The sequence below is a fragment of the Protopterus annectens genome, chromosome 13.part0, assembly GCF_019279795.1.
Source record: "Protopterus annectens isolate FY-2018-M chromosome 13.part0, PAN1.0, whole genome shotgun sequence".
Lineage (NCBI taxonomy): Eukaryota > Metazoa > Chordata > Ceratodontiformes > Protopteridae > Protopterus > Protopterus annectens.
In genome coordinates, this window is record NC_056747.1 from 333,860,867 (window position 1) to 333,885,273 (window position 24,407).

The following is a 24,407-nucleotide window of genomic DNA, read 5'->3' on the forward strand; positions in this document are numbered from 1 at the left end:
CATAGATTTAGCCTTATCCTCCATTTTCTTTAAAACCTCTTCTGCTTTGACACCAAATAATACATCCTGTTGTAAAGGTGCATCTAATAATTTTGCTTTAACATGGTCAGGAAGGGTTTGCTCTTTTAACCAAGCATGTCTACGAATGACTGAGCCAGTAACAGCTGCTCTACAGGAAGCTTCCAGTGAATCAGATCCGCATTGTAAAGTATGCTTGCTCACTTGTTCAGCTGCATGCAACAGATCCTGCATTTCCTTGAACTCAGGCTGCTCTGAGTGTGTGCTCATTTTGTGTTTTAACTGAAACATCAGGAATTGTTGATATTTCAACATGTGAAACTGGCAATTTAATGCTCTCATAGCCAGAGTTGCAGAGGTGTATATTTTCTTTCCCCATCTATCTAGGGCTCTGGAATCTCTTTCAGAGGGCACAGGATTTTTAGCCATAGAAGCCTTTGCTCCCGTAGGACCCTGGAATATGGTTTCTGGGTCAGCTACAGGGCTTTTATAAAGGAATTTGTGTGAGTCAGGTATTCTGTAGTATCTGTCTGGTTTGGCTGGAGAAGGAGGTAGAGAGTCTGGATTTAAACTAGACTCCAAGTAGACATCATCCACAATATCTAAAATAGGAGGAATAGCAAGAGGTCTGTGCTGGGGTAATAGAAGGAACTCTGAGCCTTTTCTTAGAATCTGAGTAATCCTGGCCTTCCCAGTGGAAATGTTCCATCATGGTATGTAATGTTTCCCCAAAGGAGTAGTCTTCAGGGGGAGATGCTGAGGGAATAGAGTCTTCAGCATCAGAATCCTCATAAGGTGGAAAAGTGTAATCCTGTTCCTCAAAAGAATCTGAGGAGAGAGAAACCTGGTCAGAGGATGCATAATCCTCCTCTTGTCTTGGTCTTTATCAGGAGGGGGATGGGAACCCCTGATAAGGGTAATTAAATCTTCAGCCATTTTAAGCATCTGTTTCTTAGGCATGGGGCCTTGACCTGTAGACTGATGAACAGTTTTCTTAGGTTTTAAAGGAATTTTAAGTTTAGCATAAGATTTAATGGTGAGTGTAGTTGGTCTGAAGACACCCTCTGCAACCGAAGGTGTTTCCTCTGCACCGGTGTCTAAATCTGCTCCGGTGTCTGTAGATGGCTGCATCGGCCTAGTAGACTCCGTGTGGAAGTCGGCAGTTGTCTGGGGTTCCAGTTCTGCGGTCGTCAGGGGCTGCGTAGACGCCTCACTGAAAACTGGAGTACCGGCGACAGGTCCAGCTGAGGCCTCGGGGTCTGGCTTATTCCTAGGCTGCCTGTCCTTATCCTTGCGTTTTGTATGAATTGCGGTCGTCGGCTGTTCCGACGGCATGATATAATTGAATTTCCTACCAAAGTAATGCCGTGCGAAGTCAAAATGGAGTTTGATAGTGCGTTTATAAACCTAGCGCAAAACCGACAACCTGTGACATTGTGGTCTGGGCCTAGGCAAGGAATGCAATAGGAATGGAAGTCCTTATGAGGTATTTGCTTCCCACAAGAAATGCAGTTGTTAACTTTTTCTGACATCGGACTGAGGCAAGAAAATGTTCCCCAACAGGGTACTTAGCTTTATTGAAGACTTCGGACTGAAATTCAAATCGAAAATCTCAGGTGTTGGCCGACCGGCACTTGCGAACTGCTTCTGCTTCGGGCACTGCGCGGCAAGAAAGACTGGAGAAAATGGCGTCGGATGCCTCTTATATATCCCTGACGCACTGACGTCAGGGAAGAAGCGACAGCAACCGACGCCGGACCAAGACTTTGGAATTTGGGCCGACTGCGGGACCGCCTGACGGCAGGATAACCAAAGTGTGATGACTGCAGCAGGGTAACACGATGAACATCATCTCTTTTCAAATGCTAGAAAACTACTATTTTCATGCTCTCCATGTTCTAGCTTGTTTGCTTAGGAAAAATAATTTTCCCTCGTCTGTGGCATATACTAAAAAGTCTATACTTAGACCTTTATAAAAATAGGAAATTATTATATTTTAATATACATATAACATGATCAATACACTTTTTCATCTTCCACCAGCCCATAATCACAATATTACACTGTTTATATATTTATTTTGCTACACTAAAATCCCAGAATACACTGGAGTAAAGTTACTTTCTTAATTTAATATCAATAAAACAAACAGCAGTCACTAATAATGCCCTTCACTTCACATTTAAAATGCCCCTGCATACTTTACAGAACTACTTTGTAATATACAATTTACTTCAGTAAATTTATTTTACACATATTATTAAGAATAAAAAAACATTTACTTACATACAGTTACACTCTCAGTCCCTTCAATGCCCTTTTAAATGTTAATGACAAAGTGGGAATTATACTTTAGAGTCCTCCCACCAATTAACATAGTCAGCAAACTTCTAGTCTTTAGCCTCTTCTTCTTACAGAAGCATCATTCCATGTATAAACTGCTGCTTACAGAAATGATACTTTAAAACTCATCTATTTATTTCTGAATTTCACAAAATGGTTGAGGTTTTTCCCCATCATTTTGACCACTCAGCAATGGTCTCTAGTTCAAGTCCAAGGCACTCCTGACTTACCTAGTCAGCTCCTGTTTTTTTTTTTTTTTTCCTGTCACCCAGTCATTTTCCTTTGTACAATAGATTTCATTGGCAAGTTCTCTCCATAGGCTTTTTATTTTTTTTCCAAACATCTTTACTGAACTTACACATATAACAAAGACAATCTTACATTTATATAAATAAAAAAAACATACAAAATTATATCACTTTAGTTGAAAACCGTTTACATCACAGACAACATTGAAACAACTGTAGATGTAAACATTATACATCACTTATAAACCAACCAGTCATTGTCAGTAAAGCATGGATTATGTGGATTATGTAGCACATGTAAATATATTAACAATGGACCATATGTTGCAATTTACAACTACAGGAGAACCATTAGATGCCCTGGATTTTGTAATTGCAACACTAAGATGGTTGTTTACGTTGCTACATATATAAGTTGTTCTACATACTATGTAGAAAAGACTATTAGAAAGTTAAGAACACGTATTTTAGACCATATTAGGGACATCAAAAATAAGAAATTAGTAAATTCACTATATACACATAGTCAAAAATGTAATAATTAATTTTTTTTTTTTTTTTTTGTGATTGACAGAGTCCCATACAATGAGAATGGTGGGGATGATAAGACCTTATTGGATGCCAAAAAGTGTTTGTGGCAATTGAGATTGGAAGCTTCCAATCCACTAGGTATTAATGAACATATCTCCATTTCTAGTATATTAAAATACAAATTTCATTGCATTTAGTCAATACATTTGGTGTTGTAATATAGTTTTTAATAGTGTATTATTATGTATTAATTATTTTAACAATATATTTAAGCATTTATATATTTTTAAATATATATTTTTTTGGTTCAAAAGTGCATGAAGTGTTTAACATCATTAATTGATTGTGGTTTCTGAGTGGTTTTTAGTCATTGGGGGTTGTGCTTTTGTTCTTGCAATGTGTTTTGTAATGGTTGTATAGGGTTATTTAAAGGAAGTATTTTTGTAATGTATTTTACTCTGAAAATGCCCGGTATGGTGAACGGGTGTGCTTAGTGGATATGTGTTATGTTTTTATCTAATAAACGGTGAATCTGTCGTGGAGCTGGTCGTGTCATTGTTTTACAAGTGCGTGGTCATCTCCAACAGACCAGTCTGCAGGGAATCCCAAAAGACTGCCAGCTCAGTACACTCCCAAAATATATGTTCCCAGCTACCTCTTTCTTGCCCATCACACTGCCGACATTTGTTATCCATCTGAGAAAAAATTCTATGGAGTCTACTTGGGGTATAAAAATACCTATGTAAACACTTCCAGGCAAAGATCCTAAATCTTCTAGACTTTGTTACACATTTGGAAGACATACATATATCCATCCCCCCACTGTCTCTTTATGAATTGCTTATTCAATCTCTCTTCACAATCCTTTCTAAGCTCCTCTGATTGATTCTTATAATTATCATGCAATATTTTATATGCTTTATTAATTTTTCTTTTTTTAATGGCAGCTTATGTTCTAGATTCTATTAAAAACTCTACCAGTGCTGGTCTTTCTTTTAGGACTCCCCCGTTCCTTTCTCTTTGCCTATACTCTGATACCAATCCTTGACAGGGAAAGCAATATCTAACCTGCAGTCCAAATAAATTCTTGGCCTCTTCCCATTCTATTATCTTTCCCTTTCTAGTTATCTGCTCCCAATACCTTGGTTCCTTTACCAGTTTTCTCCAATAAATTCCTGCCCCCTCTTGCCTATTATCTGTATCCCTGACCACAGTCAACCCTATTGGCAAAATCTCTTTTCTCCATTCCCGTGCTGATTTGGTTCTTAGAATACTCCTTGCTATTTTATGAATATAATACTCTGTATGATTTTGATTGTTCTCCTTAAGAGACTGCATCCAAAATCCCAGTCTCTTCTTATTTCTTGCGCTTCATCCCTGTGTCAGCATCATTCCTTTTCACTTTGAATTATAGTTTTCTGCTTGTACTATGTATAAGAGCCTTAACTGTGTTGCTCTAAAAGGGTCTACATTATAAAGTCGAAGCTTTAGGTAATCGAATACCTAAAGTTCAACACCTAAACTGTGAAAGCTGTAAACGTCAAATGGCCACTTCTGCAAATTCTTTCACAAGGAAAGACTTCACTTGGCTGGAGGAAAAAAAATTTCAAACCATAATCGAGTGGGGGGCTTCGCCCCCCCTCCCACCCTCCTCTAACTAAATATACCAACTCTGAGATCGCTCTACAGTGGAGAAAGGGGCAGATTCTCAATAACGGCCAAGAAAATTCTTTCCCTACGAAAAAATTCATGGAAGTGGCCGTTCGATATTTACAGCTTTCTCTGTTTAGGTGTCGAGCTTTAGGTATTCGATTACCTAAAGTTCTGATCACCTAAAATAGACCCCTCTAAAATACCCCTTCAGATTAGGTAATGCTAGTCCACCTTGTTCTAATGGTAGAATCAGCTCATCCCACTTGACCCTTGCTGTCTTACCTTCCCATATAAAATTCTTCAACTCTTTTTCAGTTGCTATTCACAACCTCTCCTCCAGTTGATAAAAGTATGCCTGACCTGTGTATGAGACTAAAGGGTCTATATATAGGCTTTTTTACTGTCAGAAGAACGAGTACTACAGTCCCTTCAGCTTGCTGGCTCACTCTTTGCTGTGTAAACATTTTTTATTTCCTCTTTGCTGTGTAAACATTTTTTTTATTTCCTCCATAGCCTGTTCTTTACTTAAAATGTCTTTGCTCCTCCAGTGGAAAAAAAATGTTCCAAGGATAGTTGTATATAGCAGTTTGAATTTTACACTTGCCTCTAGACATCCACTGACTGCAGGGATAAACTCGCTCTTTTGCCTGATCAATAGTGAATAACTACTTTCCACAAACCTTCTGGTGCCCTCAATTTTAATACTTTTCCCTTCTGCCACAAATCTGTCAGAAGAAATTCTTTCTGCTGGTCTGACTGCATCTTTACTAATATAGATCTTGGCTTCTTTCTCATGGCCGGATTTGGTGCATACACACAGTGTCCCCTTTTAGTTATCAAATTTTGTTGTGGAATACCAGTCTAGTTGCTTGTTTGTACTTTCCTAAAATTAATGCAATTATTTCTTCCAGTTTCTCTGGCATAGCAGCAAATCTCAGGTTTTCTTTGCATTCTGTCTTTTTATATTTTTGAAACAGTTCTTCAGAAGCCTCATATTCAGCCAGTCTTTCCTTCACTTCACCCTCAGACTTCAGTTTTTTTAGCTCATCTGAATATTTACTTAAAGTTTCTTCTATTTTTTTCCAGTCTTTTGTCATCTGACTTTGTTTTTTTTTCTACAGTGTTTCACTTATTTGAAACACCTCTGAATCTATCTGACTTGTGTTTCTTCAAGATTTCTGGAAGCCATCTTTTTTTTTTGTACCATAGCTGAGAACTACACTTTTGCTGAACATCTGCAAGATTCTTCCAAACCAGGGTTTTTATTCTCCTTTTCTAGTTGACTTTCTATTACGTTCTACAAATGTTTTTTTTTTTTTTGCTGACATCCAAGCAGTGTAGTTGTTAACCAGTAACTGAATTTTACAAAGACCGTTAACTTTTACTGGCTTTTTTACACTACTTTTACTTTTCCCACTTAGACAGCTCTAATCAACCTGTTTTTCAGTGTGCAGTCATCTTGGAATTCTGAATGAAATTGCGTTTAACCTACTTTTCAGCAGAAGTGTGTAGAACACAGCTGGGTAGTATAAGAACAGTAATGGATCACAGAATATCAGCCCCATCCTGTTCTCAAAAGCTGGTTAGCCCTACAAATGCTAATCCTGAAAAACAATTAGAATTTTATTATTCAAATACTCATTCTACAGCACTCTGGTCTGATAAAATTCCACAGCATGGAGTTTTCCAGAGGATGTCTGGTGAGACAGCTGAATTCAGAAGCATCGCTGGTATTCCCAAGAAACAGGATGAGAACCACCAACTAAAAAAAAAAAAAAAAACAGGAAGAATGAAAAAGTGATAGAGTGAAGTGCAGCAGGTTAGGAGTATGAAAAGTACAAAAGGGTGAAAATAGTGAGTGCAGAACTCTCAGGAGAGTACAAAATAGGCAAATGATAGATAAATACACAAAGAAAACAGCTGCTAAAAGGAAGTGAAGCGAAGTTTGCACTACACAAACTCTCCCTTTATTGATCTTGTGTACTTAGACTTTTATACTGCCAACAATGAAACATTAACATGTCCATAGCAATGCACCAGGAAAAGATATCCACATGAAGTAAGGAAGTCATATACAACAATGTTGTATTTTGCACCTTGAAGCAAAGTACCTTTTGCCTTGCCTTTACAAGACTACCAGTCAGAGCTGGTGTAACCATACTCCATGTGGGTCTTTCATAACTCCACATTAACAGCATTCCTAAATAAGGTTGCCCAAGCCCACCTCATCCCTTACCGGAGTTTATACTTCAGTGTGTATTTAGTATGTAAGTACGTCTCGCCTTCACTCCCAGGATCCCATTTGCAGGTCAGATCTTTGGTATTTCTAGACCAGCAGCTTAAATTAACCGGTTTCTGTGGTGGCACTGGAATGAAGGAAGGAGAAAACACAAAAATAGTATTACTAGGCAGCAACAACACTGATTACAAGTAAACATAAATTTCATTGAAAGAATTCATAAGCATAAATAAGAAGTGAACAAGCTGAAAATGAGAATTCCCATGAACCAAGTAGCAAGATAACACTTGGGTATAGAATCAGCCCTATAAAGACACAAACCAAAACAACTTCTCCCTTGATAACACCAATAAACACATTACACAAAATGTGCCTTTTTATGTAGTATCTATTTGCCTGGTAGCTTTGTGCAGGGGATTAAAGCTATGAGCTGCTCACAAACTTTACTTTGTATTGCTGGGTTGATTATGCACGGCTTCATTTGTGCAATCTGTCACTCTGGACAACTCACTTATGTAAAACAATGCTCCAGGGATGTCCCTGAAAACAAGCATTTATGCTTAGTGGGTGTGAGTGCGTGCATGTGTGTGCCTTCTGTGGAAGGTTGGGCTGGCAACTCGACACTGTAAAACTCCACTGCCAATCATGAGCAGACAGGTGATCTGCTGTGGTGACCCCTAACCAGGAAAAGCCGAAAGAAGAAGAAGAGGGCTTACCCAGATAACAAAATAAGCTCCAAAGTACAACACAGACTTTTCATGAACCTTTTGCCTGCACTGTTCCATTTCTGACACTTAGAAGGACCATTTCTGAATCACTGTGCATACCAGCTGTCATGTTAAAACTCAAGAGTAAGCAGAAGATAAGATAGACTTCCTTGTAAACACGGTATGTTACATTTATCTAACACATAAATAGCAATATTGGATTTATAAAACATTAGAGTGCATGTGTTCTGTCTTATAGAAAATCATTTGCTCATCCATGTAAATAACTTCTATCATCCCTTGTGACCATGCTGTACCAGGCACTGCATTAAATGGCCACAATTCATATCATGCATAGAAGTAGACCTAGCAACCCACCAGCCTGCTTATTTACTCCTACCTACCTCTTTTTATCTTACCCTCCACTATCTCTAACCTGTTTTCTCTCCATGCATCTAACCCAGTTCCAAACTTCCTGTGTGCAAATCTCTATCCTAAAAGTAGTGCTCAGCTACTAACTGACTTCTATGACTAAATTTTTACAAACTATTTACCTGTTCCTATTTCTCTCCCTTCTTCAACTTCTTTTACCAGTCTAGCTACAGTAGATATTTAAATTATAATGACTCTGTACTGATGTTTATTTTTTGTTTAAATTGCCTTCCCATTACTATTCTATATATCAGTTTTTCCCTTAGTTGCCTGCATGCTTTAGTTACTTGTTATTTACTTGTTATTTACTTGTTATTTGTTAGTCACTTAGTTTTATTAGTGGAGCTTTTCTCCTCGGGCCTCTGCTGAAAATGGACATGTATCCAGCCAGACTAGCCCGGTCAACAAATGTAAAATAAAATAAATAAAAAAATGCTATTGGAATTACTTATTTATGAGTTTACTCTTTTTTTCCCATGACAGCAATAAAATATGCTTTAAAAACAAATGCATCCTTCCTAGCAACTTAAACTGGTTCTGTGACTTGCTCAGAGCAGAGGTTATTTGCCGGTAACATCAGTTTGTTATACTAATATTTGTAACTGCTAAGAAAATGGTAATTTCCAGGGGATTAACAATCATCTGGGAAAAGGGATGAATTATGGTACATATGGCATAAACATAAAGACCAAAAACTACAAATTTGCTTGTTTTAACTTCTGCTTTTTTTTTTGCCATCTTTAGTATTGTGGCCTACTATATATATATATATATATATATATATATATATATACATATACATACATACATACATAAAAACCCAGACAATTAACATGATGGACACCATGCTTCTACCTCCTGCAACAAAAGGATTAGTAATTTCTGAAACAATCATTCAAAATCTGGTAACTGAATGACATCCATATTCAACTATTTATATATTAAGTTTACTACTCCACTTGTAAGGCAAAGCTTTCCTTCTTTTGGTTATGATCCAGTCCTAGTTCCAGAGTCAGAAGACTACAAAACCAACCCATTTAGACTGGATAAATGCACCAAATTATAGTATACCCACTGACCAGCAGTGTTTCATTCCTGCTAAATAGGGTCATTGAATTAAGACTTGACAATTTATAGCAGTCCCATGAAGAAGAAAGCACAGTTGTGAAAGTAAACTTACCATTACAGCAGTAGTCTGAATGATCACTGCTGCAGTAGAATTAGCTATATGGGTTGCATCCTGCCAATGATATAACAGCTGGTCAGCTTCCAAAGCTTCAGGGCACATTCTATGGGCTTAAACTGTCAGCCAGCTTGCACTGAGTTGACTACAAGAGATGTTTGGCTGCAAAACCCTTCAGAGCTTTCCTGCCAACAGAGAGAGGGATGCTGGGCCATGAAAAGACAAAGCTAGGAACAAAAAAAATAAATGTACATACCCTGACATAAAAAGCCACCAAAAACAAGGGGGGTAGGGGGAGGAAGCAGCTACTGCAGCAGTGATCATTCAAACATCTACTGTTACAGTTAGTTTATTTATAACACTGTACAATGAACAAGCATAACCTTGACCAATGGATATGGGAAATCAGAAATTCACTCTAGGTCTGGCTCTCATGTCTCTGACAGAGGCAGACAGTAATGCCATAGTAACATACATTCCATAACCTCTAGAAACTTCCTAAAATACCACCTCCTAATCAACACCCATAATACAGAGGGACACAACTGCTTTGGATTGCATGGCTAGGCTTATAAAAGCCCTTGTGTTTGTTAGCCCAGTGTGTATCTATGAAAATCTGAGCGTATAATAATCACTGCTGCAGTAGCCATAGCTAACTACATTTAGAAGGAGGAAAGAGAAAAGTCCAGAAGCCCCTGGAAAATGATCTGAGCAAAGCATGATCTGGACCTAAAGAAGGCATCAAGCTTAAGTGCTTTGTAAAAGTATGCATAGAGGACCAAGTAACAGCTTCTAGAATACTTCTAGAATCCAACCCTTTCTAAAAAGCCAAAGATGAAGCCAAGACCCTTGTAGAGTGCACCTTGACACTGTATGGAATACTTTTGTTATGGTGAGTATAGTAAAAGGTTATAGCTTCAGACAACCATTTGGAAATAGTCTGTTTTGACAAAGGGTGTCCCTTCTTATTACCTTCACGAGAAATGAACAAATGATCTGAAGATCTGAATGATTTAGTTCAGTCAAGACAGTACCTGAGTTGCCTGTGGACATCCAAGGTATGGAGTATCCTAACTCCCTCAGTTTTAGGCTCAGGAAAATAAAAAATGGGGAGATGGTTAGTTTGGCTTAAGGTAAACTTGGATAACACTTCTTGCATAAAAGAAGGATTAGTTCTCAAAGAAACCATGTCCGTGTGGAAAATGAGATAGGGTTGACTCACCATAAGAGCTTGCAATTCAGACACCCTTCTTGAAGTGGTCAGACAAACTAGGAAAACTGCTTTTCATGTTAAAAACCTCATGTCAGCCAGGTTAACTTGCTCAAATGGAGCAAGTGTTAGCTTCTCTAGCACAAAATTAAGATCCCAAGGAGGAGTCACTAGTTTTCTTGGAGGCCTGTTATACAAAACCCCTTTCAAAAACATTTTGACATGAGACTACATTGAAAAAGGAGGGTCCATTGACAGACATGCTGAAATGGCCGATAAATGGACCTTGATAGAGCAAGGCCACTGGACAATAACTCACACAAATACTGGAAAACCAGAGAACAACATGCCCTGAATGGGTGCTGGGTATGTTACTGGCAACCACTAACAAACCTTTGCCATTTGTTAATATATGACTTTCTTTAAACAGACAATCTTCCTAACATTCGTCCCTGCTGATGTCCTCAGTAAACAAGTACCTAAAAGGAACTAAGACCATCTAAGCAATCAACTTAAATCGATCGATGTTGGGGTGCATCAAACACCTACATTCTTGTGTGAGTAGATCGAGTTTGTGATGAAGCTTGTGATAATTACCCCTGGCCATTTCCAAAAGAAGGGAGTCACCACAATGATCTTGGGGATTCCTTCTGAATCTTCAGAAGTATCCTGGATATTAGATGAAAGAGTGGAAAAGCATACCGAAATATTTATGTTCAAGGAAAAGAAAAAGTATCTGTGTTCCAGGCCTTCTTGCATGGAATCCTGGAACAGAATCTTGCCAGTTGGTTATTCATACAGGAGGCAAGGTGAACTACTTGAGGAATTCTCCACAGACAGATCAAATGTTGGAAGACCCCCTGATCTATTTTCCATTCGTGAGGGTCTGCCCTGGTGTTGCAAAGCTTGTGAGCCATACAATTTTCCTTTGATGGAATGTAGGATGCCATTAGAGCAAGACTGTGCTGTTAAGCTATATCCCAAGTTTAACATAGCTAATCTGCAAAGGGGGTATGACCTGGGCTCCCCCTTATTTGCTGATGTACCATATGACTATGGTATTGTCTGTAACCACTTGAAGATGTCCTGGGGACTAAAGATTGTTCAGAGTTGAGTATCTTGAGCAGGGCAAGCATCCCCTTGATATTTATGTGCCTGCATCTGTCCTTGGTGTGTCATACCCTCTGCACTTTTATCCTTCCTGAAACTGCTCCCCAAGCAATGTCTGAGGCTTCTGTGGTGACTAACTGCTTTGAAGCAGAGAGGAAGAATGAGAGACTTGGATTTAATCTGTGGTGATTGACTGCTTTGGAGCAGACAGGAGGAATGGGAGACTTGGATTTAAGTATTATCTAGTGTCTCCACCAAATGACTTCTCTTCTAACAAACATCAGCACTGAGATTTGAAAAGACAAAGGGTGTTGGTGCTGGGACCAAAGAGATTACATATACCACTGTATCCTTCTCATGTTGAGTCTTGCCAGGGCTTTTAGGAGAATCATAAATGCCATGATATCCCAAATCTCGTGGTATTCCATCACAATGACCAAAGTTAGAATGGAACACCTTAGAAATAGATCTAGATATATATATATATATATTTTTTTTTTTTTTCTTGTGGAAGAAAAGCTCTTTGAACTGAGGTACCTAGTTGACAGCCCAGGAACATAATCCTGTGTGAAGGAGTCAAGAAAGACTTTTGAATGTTCTCTTGGAATCCTAGCTTGTGTAAGAGATACCTCACCCAAGACAGAGATTCCTGACACTTTGAAAAAAAAAATCTGCAAAGATAAGCAAGTCATCTTAATACAGAAAAATGTTGATATTCTGTAGCCAACAATGAGCTATAACAGGAGCTAGACACTTTGTGAACTGTCTTGGTGCACTGGATAGCCCAAAGGATACGGCAGAGAAAGTACAGTTTTGTACCTACCATAAATGTAGATGTTCGAGGATTCCATTGCTGCAGTCCTTACTAGTGGGTATAGTCCGCATCCAGTCGGCCCGAATACCAGAGTATAAGGCTGACGTCGGTCAGGGCGCATTAGTCTGACGTCAGTACGTCAGGGTACTAATGCGCATGACCGGCGTCATATCCTCAGTCTTTTCTTGCCCCAGATGTCAGAAGACCCTAAAAAGACAAGGCCCAAAATACCTGCACCAAAAACATGTACAAAAATATAAGCATGTAAACTCACCTACACAACCACCCCTAAACACAGAGCGGAAGGAGGGAGGGTAAATTGGACTGCAGCAATGGAATCCTCGAACATCTACATTTATGGTAGGTACAAAACTGTACTATGTTCTTCGTCTTCCATTGCTGCAGTCCTTACTAGTGGGTAGAATCCCAAAGCAGAGGTAAGGGAGGCTGGCAAATCATAAAGAAGGAGGAGCTGACAACATGCCTTGCAAAACAGCTGTGGCAAAACCAGCCCTAGACTTAGAGTAGATAGGAAGGTGATAATGCTTAGAGAAAGTATGCACTGAACTCCAAGTAGCTGCTTCCAAAATATCCTTAGTTGCCACCCCCCTTAGAAATGCTGTTGAAGTGGCAGTAGCCCTAGTGGAATGAGGCCTAATCCCAGCTGGAATCTCCTTGCCATGATGGGAATAACAAAATGCAATGCAAAAGCCAATCCACCTAGAAATAGTTTGTTTTGACACAGGCTTGCCCTGTGAACTCAAAGCAAAAGAAACAAACAACTGCTGAGACTGCCTAAAATCCTTAGTCCTGCTTAAATACTAACGCAATTGCCTGTGTACATCTAAAGTGTGCAAAATCATTCCCCCTTTATTTTGGGGGTCTGCATAAAACGTAGGCAAATGAATAGTTTGGTTTAAAGCCACATTAGAAACCACCTTAGGCATAAAGGAAGGATTAGTACGTAATGATACCCTATCCTTATGGAAAATCAAAAATGGCTCTACTGCCATAAGGGCCTGCAACTCAGACACCCTTCTTGCAGAAGTAATAGCCAACAGAAAAGCAGTCTTCCATGACAAGTATTTCAATTCAGCAGTAGCCGCAGGCTCAAAAGGTTGTAGAGTAAGTTTTTTTAACACAAAATTGAGATCCCAAGCAGGAGTAGGAGCTCTACGTGGGGGCCTTATATTTTGCCCTCAAGAAACTGCTTGAACAAAGGATGCGAAAACAATGGTGGGTCACAATCATAGTGAGCCGAAATTGCTGCAGCATGAATCTTAATAGAAGAGAAGGACAAACCTTTGTCCAATAACTCAGTAAGGTATTGAAGAGCCGCACTCAAATTAGGCTCAGAAACCTGCAAATTCTTTGCTGTACTCCAAAATAAAAATCTCTTCCATTTTTCTGCGTACACTTTCCTTGTACTAGGTCTTCTAGCTTCCATAAGTACATTTAAAACTTGTTGAGGAAGTTGAGACCTGCTGTGCTTCAATACAGAATATGCCAGGCTGTTAGATGAAGAGAGTGAAGCTTGACATTGAGCAGATGACCATCCGGCTGAGATAACAGATGAGGAATCAGAGGCAAAGGCCATGGAGGCTTCCTTACCAGACTCCGGAGTGGGTACCAGTGTTGCCGAGGCCAATCTGGAGCTATCAAAATCATCCTTGGCCTGTCTTGTCTGACCTTTAATAGTACCTTTGGAAGAAGAGGTAGAGGAGGAAAGGCATACACATGAAGGTTCTTCCAACTGAAAGACAGAGCATCCACTTTCCAAGCTGTGTGATGAAACCCCTTTGTGCAATACTGTGGCAGCTGGTGGTTTAGTGGAGAAGCGAACAGATCTATGTCTGGAGTTCCCCAAGACACTGTCAATTTTTGAAATACATGAAGATCCAGTTTCCACTCGTGGGGATCCATGATTTGTCTGCTTAACACATCTGCTAAGGAGTTCTGTGCTCCTGGCAGAAACCTTGCCTGAAGAGTTAGTTGCAAGCTTAGCGCAGTCTCCCATAAAATCATTGCTTGCCTGCATAGAGGATAAGAATGTGTTCCCCCTTGCTTGTTGATGTACCACATGACAGTTGTGTTGTCTGTTAGAATCAACACCTGCCCTGGAAGAAGTAACTCCTTGAAAGCCATTAATGCAAATTGGACTGCTAACATCTCCTTCATGTTGATATGTAGATGCAGTAGTCTGGCAGGCCACTTGTCTTGTATCCACTTTCCATTTAGATGAGCTCCCCAAGCAATGTCCGAGGCATCTGTCGTTAAAATCTGACTCGCCTCTGGCCGGGTCACAGAGAGTCCCTTGTTTAGGTGACATTCCTGAGCCCACCACAAAAATTCTTTTTGAAGGCAAGGTATTATTTGAATGACAGTGTCCAAATCCTGGCAGTGCTGTGTCCATACATTTTGAGATACCATTGTAGCTTCCTCATATGCAGTTTGGCATTGGGAAGCACCAGAATACAAGATGCCATGAACCCTAATGCTTGAAGGACTGTCTTTGCAGTCAGCACGGACTGATGAGATAATTGATGGAAGTAAAGTGATAGACTCTGTTGTTTGTCCGGGGTTAAAAAGGCCATCTGGGCTGCTGTATTCAGTCTCACACCCAGAAAGCACATGTCTTGAGAGGGTACTAGACTGGACTTTATTTCGTTCACAGAATACCCTAGGCATCTTAGCACTGCTATAACATGTTCCAGATGCTGTACAAGGTCTTCCTTTTCCTGAGCCAGAAGCAGGCAGTCGTCCAAGTAAGGATAGATTTGAATTCCTTGAAGCCTGAAGTAAGCAATCACTGGAGCCAGAACCTTTGTGAATATTCTGGGTGCAGTAGATAAGCCAAAGGGCAATGCAGAGAACTGATAATGAGAATTTCCAGCTCGAAACCGCAGATACTTCCTGCAACTTAGCCTTATAGGCACATGAAGGTAAGCTTCCTTGAGATCTAGAGTTACCATCCAGTGATCTTTGCCCAGCAGAGGTAAAAGCTGTTGTAACGTCAACATCTTGAACTTGGGAATGTCCAGATAAGTGTTGAGGAGAGATAAATCCAAAATTGGTCTCCACGTGTTCCCTTTCTTTGGTACTAGGAACAGGCGAGAATAAAATCCTAGGCCCCTTTCTGATACAGGGACTGGCTGAATGGCCCCTATCTGGAGTAATTGAGAAACTTGCTTGTGAGCCTCTTTTCTTTGTGGAGGAGGAACGTCTGGCATGCCTTTGAAAGGGGGCATTGTATGGAAATAAAATCTGTAACCGTGGTGAATGACATCCAACACCCATTTGTCTTGAGTAATTAAATCCCAATTTTCTTTGAAAAGAGACAGTCTTCCTCCCAAAGGAGCTGCCAGACGAGAATCTACTGGCAGCGGAAAAGACAGGTCATTGGGTCTGTTTACGAAAGGACTGACCCCTGCCCTCACCAGAAGTCTGAGCAGGGGAACTCCCTGTTCTAGGCCTAAAAGAACCTTGAGCCCTGCCCCTACCACGTCTAGACCTACCCCTAGACTGGGAATCATAAGCAGGATATGTCCACCCCTTAGCAGGCCAATTTCTACTAAACTTCGGTGGCTGCACCTGCAAAAAATCTTTAACAGTTTGCATAGACTTAGCTTTGTCCTCCATTGTCTTTAAAACTGCTTCCACAGGCGATCCAAACAACACATCAGACTGTAAAGGAGCATCCAAAATCCTTGTCTTAACATGCTCAGCTAAATTCTGATCCTTCAACCAGGCATGCCTGAAGAACAGAACTAGTAGCGCCACCCTCGAGGAGGCCTGTACAGCATCAAAACCACATTGCAAAGAATGCTTACCCACTTGTTCAGACACATGAACCAAATCCAGCAACTCTTTACACTCAATACCTCCTGCCAAAGCATCCACCTTAGATTTTAATTGTGAAAGGAGGTAATTCTGATATTTTAGCATGTGAAACTGACAATTCAATGCCCTCATGGCTAGAGTGGAAGAAGTATACACTTTCTTTCCCCACCTATCCAAAGCCCTTGCCTCTTTATCAGTGGGAACAGGATTTTTAACCACAGAAGCTTTAACACCTTTAGGGCCTTGAGAAATAGTTTCTGGGTCCGCCCTAGGACTCTTAAACAAATACTTATGAGCTCCGGGCACCCTATAATACCTATCAGGCTTAACAGGAGCAGGAGGCAAAGAGTCAGGGTTCAGGGAAGCCTCTGCAAAAACATCTTCCACCACATTCAACACAGGAGGAATAGCCAAGGGCCTATGCTGGGGTAAAAACAAGAATTCCCTAAGCCTTTTCCTGGAATCAGAGTAATCCTGGCCTTCCCATTTAAAGTGCTCCCTCAGGGAATGCAGAGTTTCTGAAAATGAGAAATCCTCAGGAGGAGTAGCTGTAGGAGTGGAATCATCCACATCAGAATCAGAATAAGTAGGATACTCCTGCAAGTCTTCCGCAGAAGACCCTGAAGCCTCTGAACACTGTTCAAAACTATCAAAGTCTGGTTCCACCCTAGGCCTCTTATCAGGCGGGGCATAGAACCTCTAATCATAGTAATCAAATCTTCTGCCATTTTAAGCATATGTTTCTTAGGTACAGAACCTGAAATGCTAGGAGAAGCCCCCACTGAAGCTAAACTAGGCCTACCTCTCAAAGAAGTTTTGGCAACAGAAGGAGAGGCTCTAACTACCTTGGGAAGAGAGGGAAGAACAGTCACCTGAGAAGCCCCCTCAAGCCTGGCCTACCTCCTGAGAGGGCACATCCTGTAACAGTAAAGTTTCTGCCTGGGACTCTATGGAAACTCCTGGCAAAACCTCTGGCTCCACTGAGCCACCTAAAGAACCGACGTCCGGGACTGCCGGTTCATCAACCCTAGGCTTCGCTGTTTTGTCCTTGCGCTTCTTGGAAGCGGGCGTCGGAGCATCCGACGGCATTTTATAATTGCAACGCTTCCCAAACACTAACCTGGCACAGTCTAACCTCCTTTTAATAGTGCGTTTGTTAAACCTAGCACAAGAGCGGCAACCAACAACGTCGTGCTCAGGCCCTAAACAAGGTATACACAAGGTATGGTAATCCCTATGAGGTATCTGTTTCCCACAAGAAATACGGTTATTCACTTTTTCTGACATCCGGTAAAATGCTGAGGCAAGAAAAAACAAAAATGTTCCCCAACGGGGTACTTAGCCAACTCTGTTTCGGTCTGAAACTCCGGTTTCGGAAAGATTTCAGAACGCCAACCTGCACTCGCAAAACTGCTTCTGCATCGGACCACGCGGCAAAAAAGACTGAGGATATGACGCCGGTCATGCGCATTAGTACCCTGACGTACTGACGTCAGACTAATGCGCCCTGACCGACGTCAGCCTTATACTCTGGTATTCGGGCCGACTGGATGCGGACTATACCCACTAGTAAGGACTGCAGCAATGGAAGACGAAGAACATCGGGTCTACTTCTAAAGACCGAACCAACGATTCCCCGACACAGAAATCACCGACGCCAGAAAACCGAGAACACACAAACCCGACAACGCGAAACACCGAACACCATAACACCGACACACTACACGTAAACAACACAGTACACTACAACACATATCCACTAGCCCTAACCCAAACCCTAACCCTAAGGTCCGACACTACCGCACACTCTCCCTACCTGCACCCTAACCCTAACTCACTTACACACCCCGAACCCCAAGCTCCGACACTACCGCACACTCTCCCTACCTGCACCCTAACCCTAACTCACTTACACACCCGAACCCCAAGCTCCGACACTACGCACTCTCCCTACCTGCACCCTAACCCTAACTCACTTACACACCCCGAACCCCAAGCTCCGACACTACCGCACACTCACCTATCACACACCCTAACCCTACATCCCTGAGTATTGCACACTTACCTGTCCGCTCCCTACTCCTAAATCCCTCACTATCGCATACTTACCAGGTCGCGCTTACACATTCCCCTTGTCGGTCTTCCGTCTGTCGGGATTCGAGCGTGTCGGTCAACTGCGTTGTCGGTCGTTTGGTGTCGGTGATTTCACTGTCGGCGAATCGGCGTTTCGGTCATTAGAAGTAGACCCCAGAGAACATATAATGTGATCCAGACACAAAACCTTAAGAAACATCTGAATCTGGATAAATAGGGATGGTATATTTTAACTCTAGTGTTATCAGGAAACCTGAAAAAGGAAGAAGAGATAGCTTATGAAGTGACACCATTTTCAATTTGGGCACCATCACAAACAGGTTTAAGAAAGAAAAATCCAAAACTGGTTTCCATGCATTTTTTTTCTTTGATATTAGCAACACTCTTGAATAAAAACTCTTCCCCACCTGGGAAGTAGGAACTCCTTGGGACAGCATGTGATGACAAAATGGTGGAAACAAAATAGCCTGATCTGGAGGATAAGGAATTACTACTGGAAAGAAGGAAATTCTTCCCACTGCCAAGTGCAACTTTGATGAATGATTTTCAGAACCCATTTGTCTGAAACTATCTGCTGCCAAAGAGAAAATTAAGACTTAGACTTTCTGGAGGAAAAAAAAGGCGCCAGTGTGGGAGGGGTCAGAAAAGAAGCGAGAACCTTCTCGTTGGACTGTCCCTGGTTTTGTGAGGTTTGAGAATTCTTTTTGGAAACCCCTTGACATTTCGTCTTAAATGTCTGTTTACCTGTGTTTTATTGAGCATGTTTATTCTGCTTTTTTATCAAAATTGCATAAAGAAATAGAAAATCCCTTGAAAATTTTGGAAAAAGAGGGCTGAACACTCAGAGATTCCCTGGATTAGTTTGCCCCTTTCATCACACCTTTTGATCATCTCTGGAGCAGTGGGGCCAAACACTAAATCTCTATCCATGAGTGAATTTAAAATCTCATTTTTAACATCATCTGGGAGGTCCTGAGAAAGCAGCAATGCAAACCTCTTCAAAAGAGGACCAGTGACCATAGCCCTGGAAGATGTATCAAAAGAGTCATATGCACACACTGTTGAAGAGTAGTGACCTGTGCAACAGAAGAAACTAAGTTATTTTTCCTCACAACTAGATATTGCAGATAAAACATTCCTCATACTTTCACAACTAATCAGAACAAACTTTGACATATGAGCCTCACAATTTAAAATTCCGAAAATCAAATTTGCAGAAGGATACATTTTTCTCCATCTCCATCAATAATTTTCCCATTCTTATCAGAAAGTGTAGGATTGGAATTGACTAGGTACTAGGCTTGCCACCTTTTAAGCGAGCCAAAGTGGGACATGGGTGTGTGGCCAATATGACACTGGCCACACCCTCTACCATGACATCACCACATGAGCAGTGAAGAAGATGCTGTTATGGGTACGAGACTGTATGACGGATGGCTGCTGGAGTGCCTAGCTAGCTGGCTGCTGGAGTGGCTAGCTGACTGGCTGGCTGGCTGCTGGAGTGGCTAGCTGACTGGCTGGCTGGCTGCTGGAGTGGCTAGCTGACTGGCTGGCTGGCTGCTGGAGTGGCTAGCTGACTGGCTGGCTGGCTGCTGGAGTGGCTAGCTGACTGGCTGGCTGGCTGCTGGAGTGGCTAGCTGACTGGCTGGCTGGCTGCTGGAGTGGCTAGCTGACTGGCTGGCTGGCTGCTGGAGTGGCTGGCTGGCTGGCTGCTGGAGTGGCTAGCTGACTGGCTGGCTGGCTGCTGGAGTGGCTAGCTGACTGGCTGGCTGGCTGCTGGAGTGGCTAGCTGACTGGCTGGCTGGCTGCTGGAGTGGCTAGCTGACTGGCTGGCTGGCTGCTGGAGTGGCTAGCTGGCTGGCTGGCTGGCTGCTGGAGTGGCTAGCTGGCTGGCTGCTGGAGTGGCTAGCTGACTGGCTGGCTGCTGGAGTGGCTAGCTGACTGGCTGGCTGCTGGAGTGGCTAGCTGACTGGCTGGCTGGCTGCTGGAGTGGCTAGCTGGTTGGTGGGAGTAGCAGCTGGATGGATGGATGAATGACTGGATGGATGGATTGATGGATGGCTGAATGAATGGATGGCCTGGCTGGCTGCATGAATGGATGGATGGCTGGCTGCATGAATGGATGAATGGCTGGCTGGCTGGATGGATGGATGAAGGGATGGCTGGGGATGGATGGATGGATGGATGGATGGATGAATGGATGGATGGATGGCTGGATGAATGGCTGGCTGGCTGGATGGATGAATGGATGGATGGCTTGCTGGCTGGATGAATGGATGGATGGCTGGCTGACTGGATGGCTGGCTGGCTAGATGGCTGGCTGGATGGCTGGCTGACTGGACGGATGGCTGGATAGATTGCTGGCTCAGAAAAAAAACAAAAACAAATCTCTGTCATTTTTTTAGCATTTGTAGAAGCGCTTAAAACAAAGTGCTCCTACAGCTGCGAACTTTGCAGGGCTCTTCCTGCCCCAATCCCCACCCCTTTCATAAATTGCAGCCAATTGCTGCACAAATTAAAGCACCTGGACCTAACAGGCAGCAGCTTTGCCTGCAGGTCCGGGCTGGTGATGTCACTGAATTGCCTTGGGAACAACGGAAGTAATTGCGCCTTTTCCACGGCAATTCAGTGTGACTGAAAAGCGGGACTTTAAGTCCCACTACTTTGCACAGTGGGCAATGTGATGAGGCAGCTCAACCCATGAGTGTCCCGCTGACAACGGGATGGGTGGCAACCTTACTAGGTACTCAGCAGCAGTGGGATCAACTAGAACTACAGCTCCTGGGTCAGGTTTGGGATTACTGTATACAAATTTAAAAGACCAAGGAACTTTATACATCCTATCTGCCTTTTTAGGGACAGCTGGCTGACTATATAGAGAAAACTGCAGGCAATAATACACACCCTCTAACGCAGACAGAAAATGAGGCAAGGTGTAGGATAAGGAAAATCCTTCTGTAACAATTCAAGAGTATTTTCTGAGGGACCTGAGTGTTCTCCCACTGAAAACACTGGCTCATTCTAGAAATAGGTCTCACAGAAAGAGAAACCTCCACAGGCAGAATCAGAAAATGAGCTCTCCTCTGAGTCTGAAACAGAAATCTAAGGGGAAAAAAAACTGTATCTGTCCCTGCAGCTTCCTGTTCAGATTCAGAATCATGAATATCTGTTTGTAGTTGCTGCTAACAATTCAAGAGTATTTTCTGAAGGACCTGAGTATTCTCCCACTGAAAACACTGGCTCATTCTAGCAATAGTCTCACAGAAAGAGAAACCTCCACAGACAGAATCAGAAAATGAGCTCTCCTCTGAGTCTGAAACAGAATTCTGAGGGAAAAAACTGTATCTGTCCCTGCAGCTTCCTGCTCATATTCAGAATCATGAATATCTGTTTGTAGTTGCTGCTGCTGTATTTTGAGCACATTTTCTAAGTCATCTTTGATTGGAAGGGGCTCTTCTGCACCCTTGTGAAACAAGTGTGCTGACTGGAACCTTTCTGGTGAAGGGTGATTGGTCTAGGGTTTGGAATAAGCACCCTCATTGGTTCCTTTGAGTTTTTTAAAATTGTTTTTAAGTTTTTAGCTTCTGGTATTTAAGCCCCATGTTTGAGTAGGTTTTTGCTTGTTTGTGTGTTGCCCAGCACCGCACACTGCCTTGCAATTGTATGCCATTGCTGGACAAATAATTCCGACAATTTTTCACTTAGATACAGCTGTAGCACATTAGTGTAGTCCTCATCTTTAGTACACCTCTGGTCTAAGAAGTATTGCTAGTGAGCTGTGACCTATTAAACCACCAGCCAAAAACCCTGTCAGAAATACCCATCTACAGTGCACCTCCTAGATCAGTCCTGAAAACACTCCCTTTGTGATAACAGTTCTTCAGACCTACAACTATGGACAGTTGGACTACCCTTGTTTCTTCTGCCTTAATGACTTGGGTCTCCCGAGGCAGTGTAGCAAATGCCTCATGTACACTGACAACCCTCTACTAATAACTCACTCTAGTACAGAGTGCAAGAAATGTATCTACACCAAGAATCTTAAATCCCTACTCTCTTGCACTCAAAACAGTAACACTGAAGGGGTTGTCAACTCACCCACCACTACTCAAACACAGTACGCATCCAACACATAAATCAACATTTGTGGAGGTTCTCTCAAAAAACTTACTGAAACACCAGAGACCTCCAAAACAAAAAACTGTTACAACTAGCACAGTTCCCACACCCAAGACACACAGCAGCACCAGTGTCTCACCTATCAAGCCCTTAAGGCGTAACACTGAAAAACCAAACTTTCTCATCATTGTAGACTCCATAATGAGACACATGGATGTCCCACTCACCAGGTTAGATAAGAAGAAAGTCATGGTCAGCTGCATTTCCGGTGCCAGGATTTGTCAGATCACACATGCACTCAGGTCCCTCGGCAACATTGTATTCTGCTGAAATTGCTGAGGCATGAATCTTAATGGAAGATTAGGACAGGCCTTTGTGGAACAATTCTGCTAAGTATTCCAGAATATGTGCCATGCTCGCCACTGTCACATCTAAGCCTTTTGTTGTGTTCCAAATGAGAAATCTTTTCCATTTTGCTGAGTATGTCTTCCTTGTGGAAGGGCGGCGAGCTTCTATAATAATGTCCTTTACTCTCTGTGATAAGTTATTTTGAGGGGGGTTTATGGAATTTTCCAGGCAGTTAGCTGCAATGTTTTCAAGTTGGGATGCATGATCTTGAAATTGTTCTGCGTCAGAAGAAGTGGCCATAGGGGGAGAGGCCACGGTTTCGTCTGTGACATGCTCCTCAATAGTGGGTACCAGTGCTGCCTTGGCCAGTCTGGAGCTATCAGAATCACTCTTGGCTGTTCTGCCCTGATCTTCAGTAAAACCTTGGACATTAATGGGAGAGGTGGGAAGACATAGACTTTTAGAGCTTTCCAGCTGAAAGAGAGAGAGTCCACCCTCCAAGCTTGTGGGTGGTATGTCCTTGAGCAGAATGTCTTCAGTTGATGATTGTGGGGTGAGGCGGACAGATCTATCTCCGGCTTTCCCCATGCCTGTGTTATGAGTAGAAAGATGTCTGGGTGCAGCATTCATTCGTGTGCATCCATGGTAGTTCTGCTTAAGCTGTCTGCCAGTGCATTTTCTTTCCCTGGCACGAACTGGGACTGTAGTTGGATATTGAGTTTCAAGCATAGTTCCCATAGATTCATGGCCAGCCTGCATAGAGGGTAGGAATGCGTGCCTCCTTGCTTGTTTATGTACCACATGACTGTGGTGTTGTCTGTCCTTATTAACAGGTGGCCTTGATGGAGGAAAGGTTTGAAGGCCTCGATTGTGTGTATCACTGCCAGCATTTCCTTTGGTTTATGTGCATGCGCAGCTGCCCTTGAGACCATAGGCCTTGGATACATTTACCCTCCATGTGTGCTCCCCATCCTCAGTCTGATGCGTCCGTGGTGATGGCTTGTTTTGTTTTTGGTTTGTTGAAAGGCAACCCTCTGTTGGACTGGCAGGCTTGAGCCCACCACAGAAATTCCTTTTGAAGGCAAGGAATGATTGGTATCAAAGTTTCCAAACTGTGACTGTGCTGAGACCATACACTCCTTAGGTACCATTGTAATTTTCTCATATGCAGCCTGGCTTGTAGAATCAGAATTATGCATGATGCCATGTAACCCAGGGCCTGCAGGATTTTCCTTGCAGTTAGCTGAGTTTGTCTTGTCAGATTCAAGAAGTAATCCGGAAGTTGTTTTTGTTTTTCTTCTGTGAGAAAGGCCATTTGGGTGGTTGTGTCTAGATCTGCACCCAAAAAGGTTATCCTTTGGGATGGAACAAGTCTTGATTTTTGGATGTTGACTGTGTATCCCAGGGCCTGTAATAGGTGGATGGCATAGTCCAAGTCCTTTATCAAATTTTTCTTGTTGTCCGCTTGTATAAGGCAGTCATCCAGATATGGGTAGATTTGAATCCCCTGAAGTCTGC

At 42.2% G+C, this 24,407-nt stretch overlaps 1 protein-coding gene across 3 annotated transcripts in view; it reads right to left on the bottom strand.

The window, feature by feature from the left end:
• Positions 1-24,407, bottom strand: part of CRLF1 (cytokine receptor like factor 1) — an 866,778-nt gene that overhangs the window by 547,698 nt on the left and 294,673 nt on the right. For all 3 annotated transcript variants that reach the window (XM_044053952.1, XM_044053951.1, XM_044053953.1), the window contains exon 3: positions 7,030-7,159. In XM_044053952.1, coding sequence (XP_043909887.1) covers positions 7,030-7,159 — 130 coding nt within the window. The remainder of the gene's footprint in view (positions 1-7,029; positions 7,160-24,407) is intronic.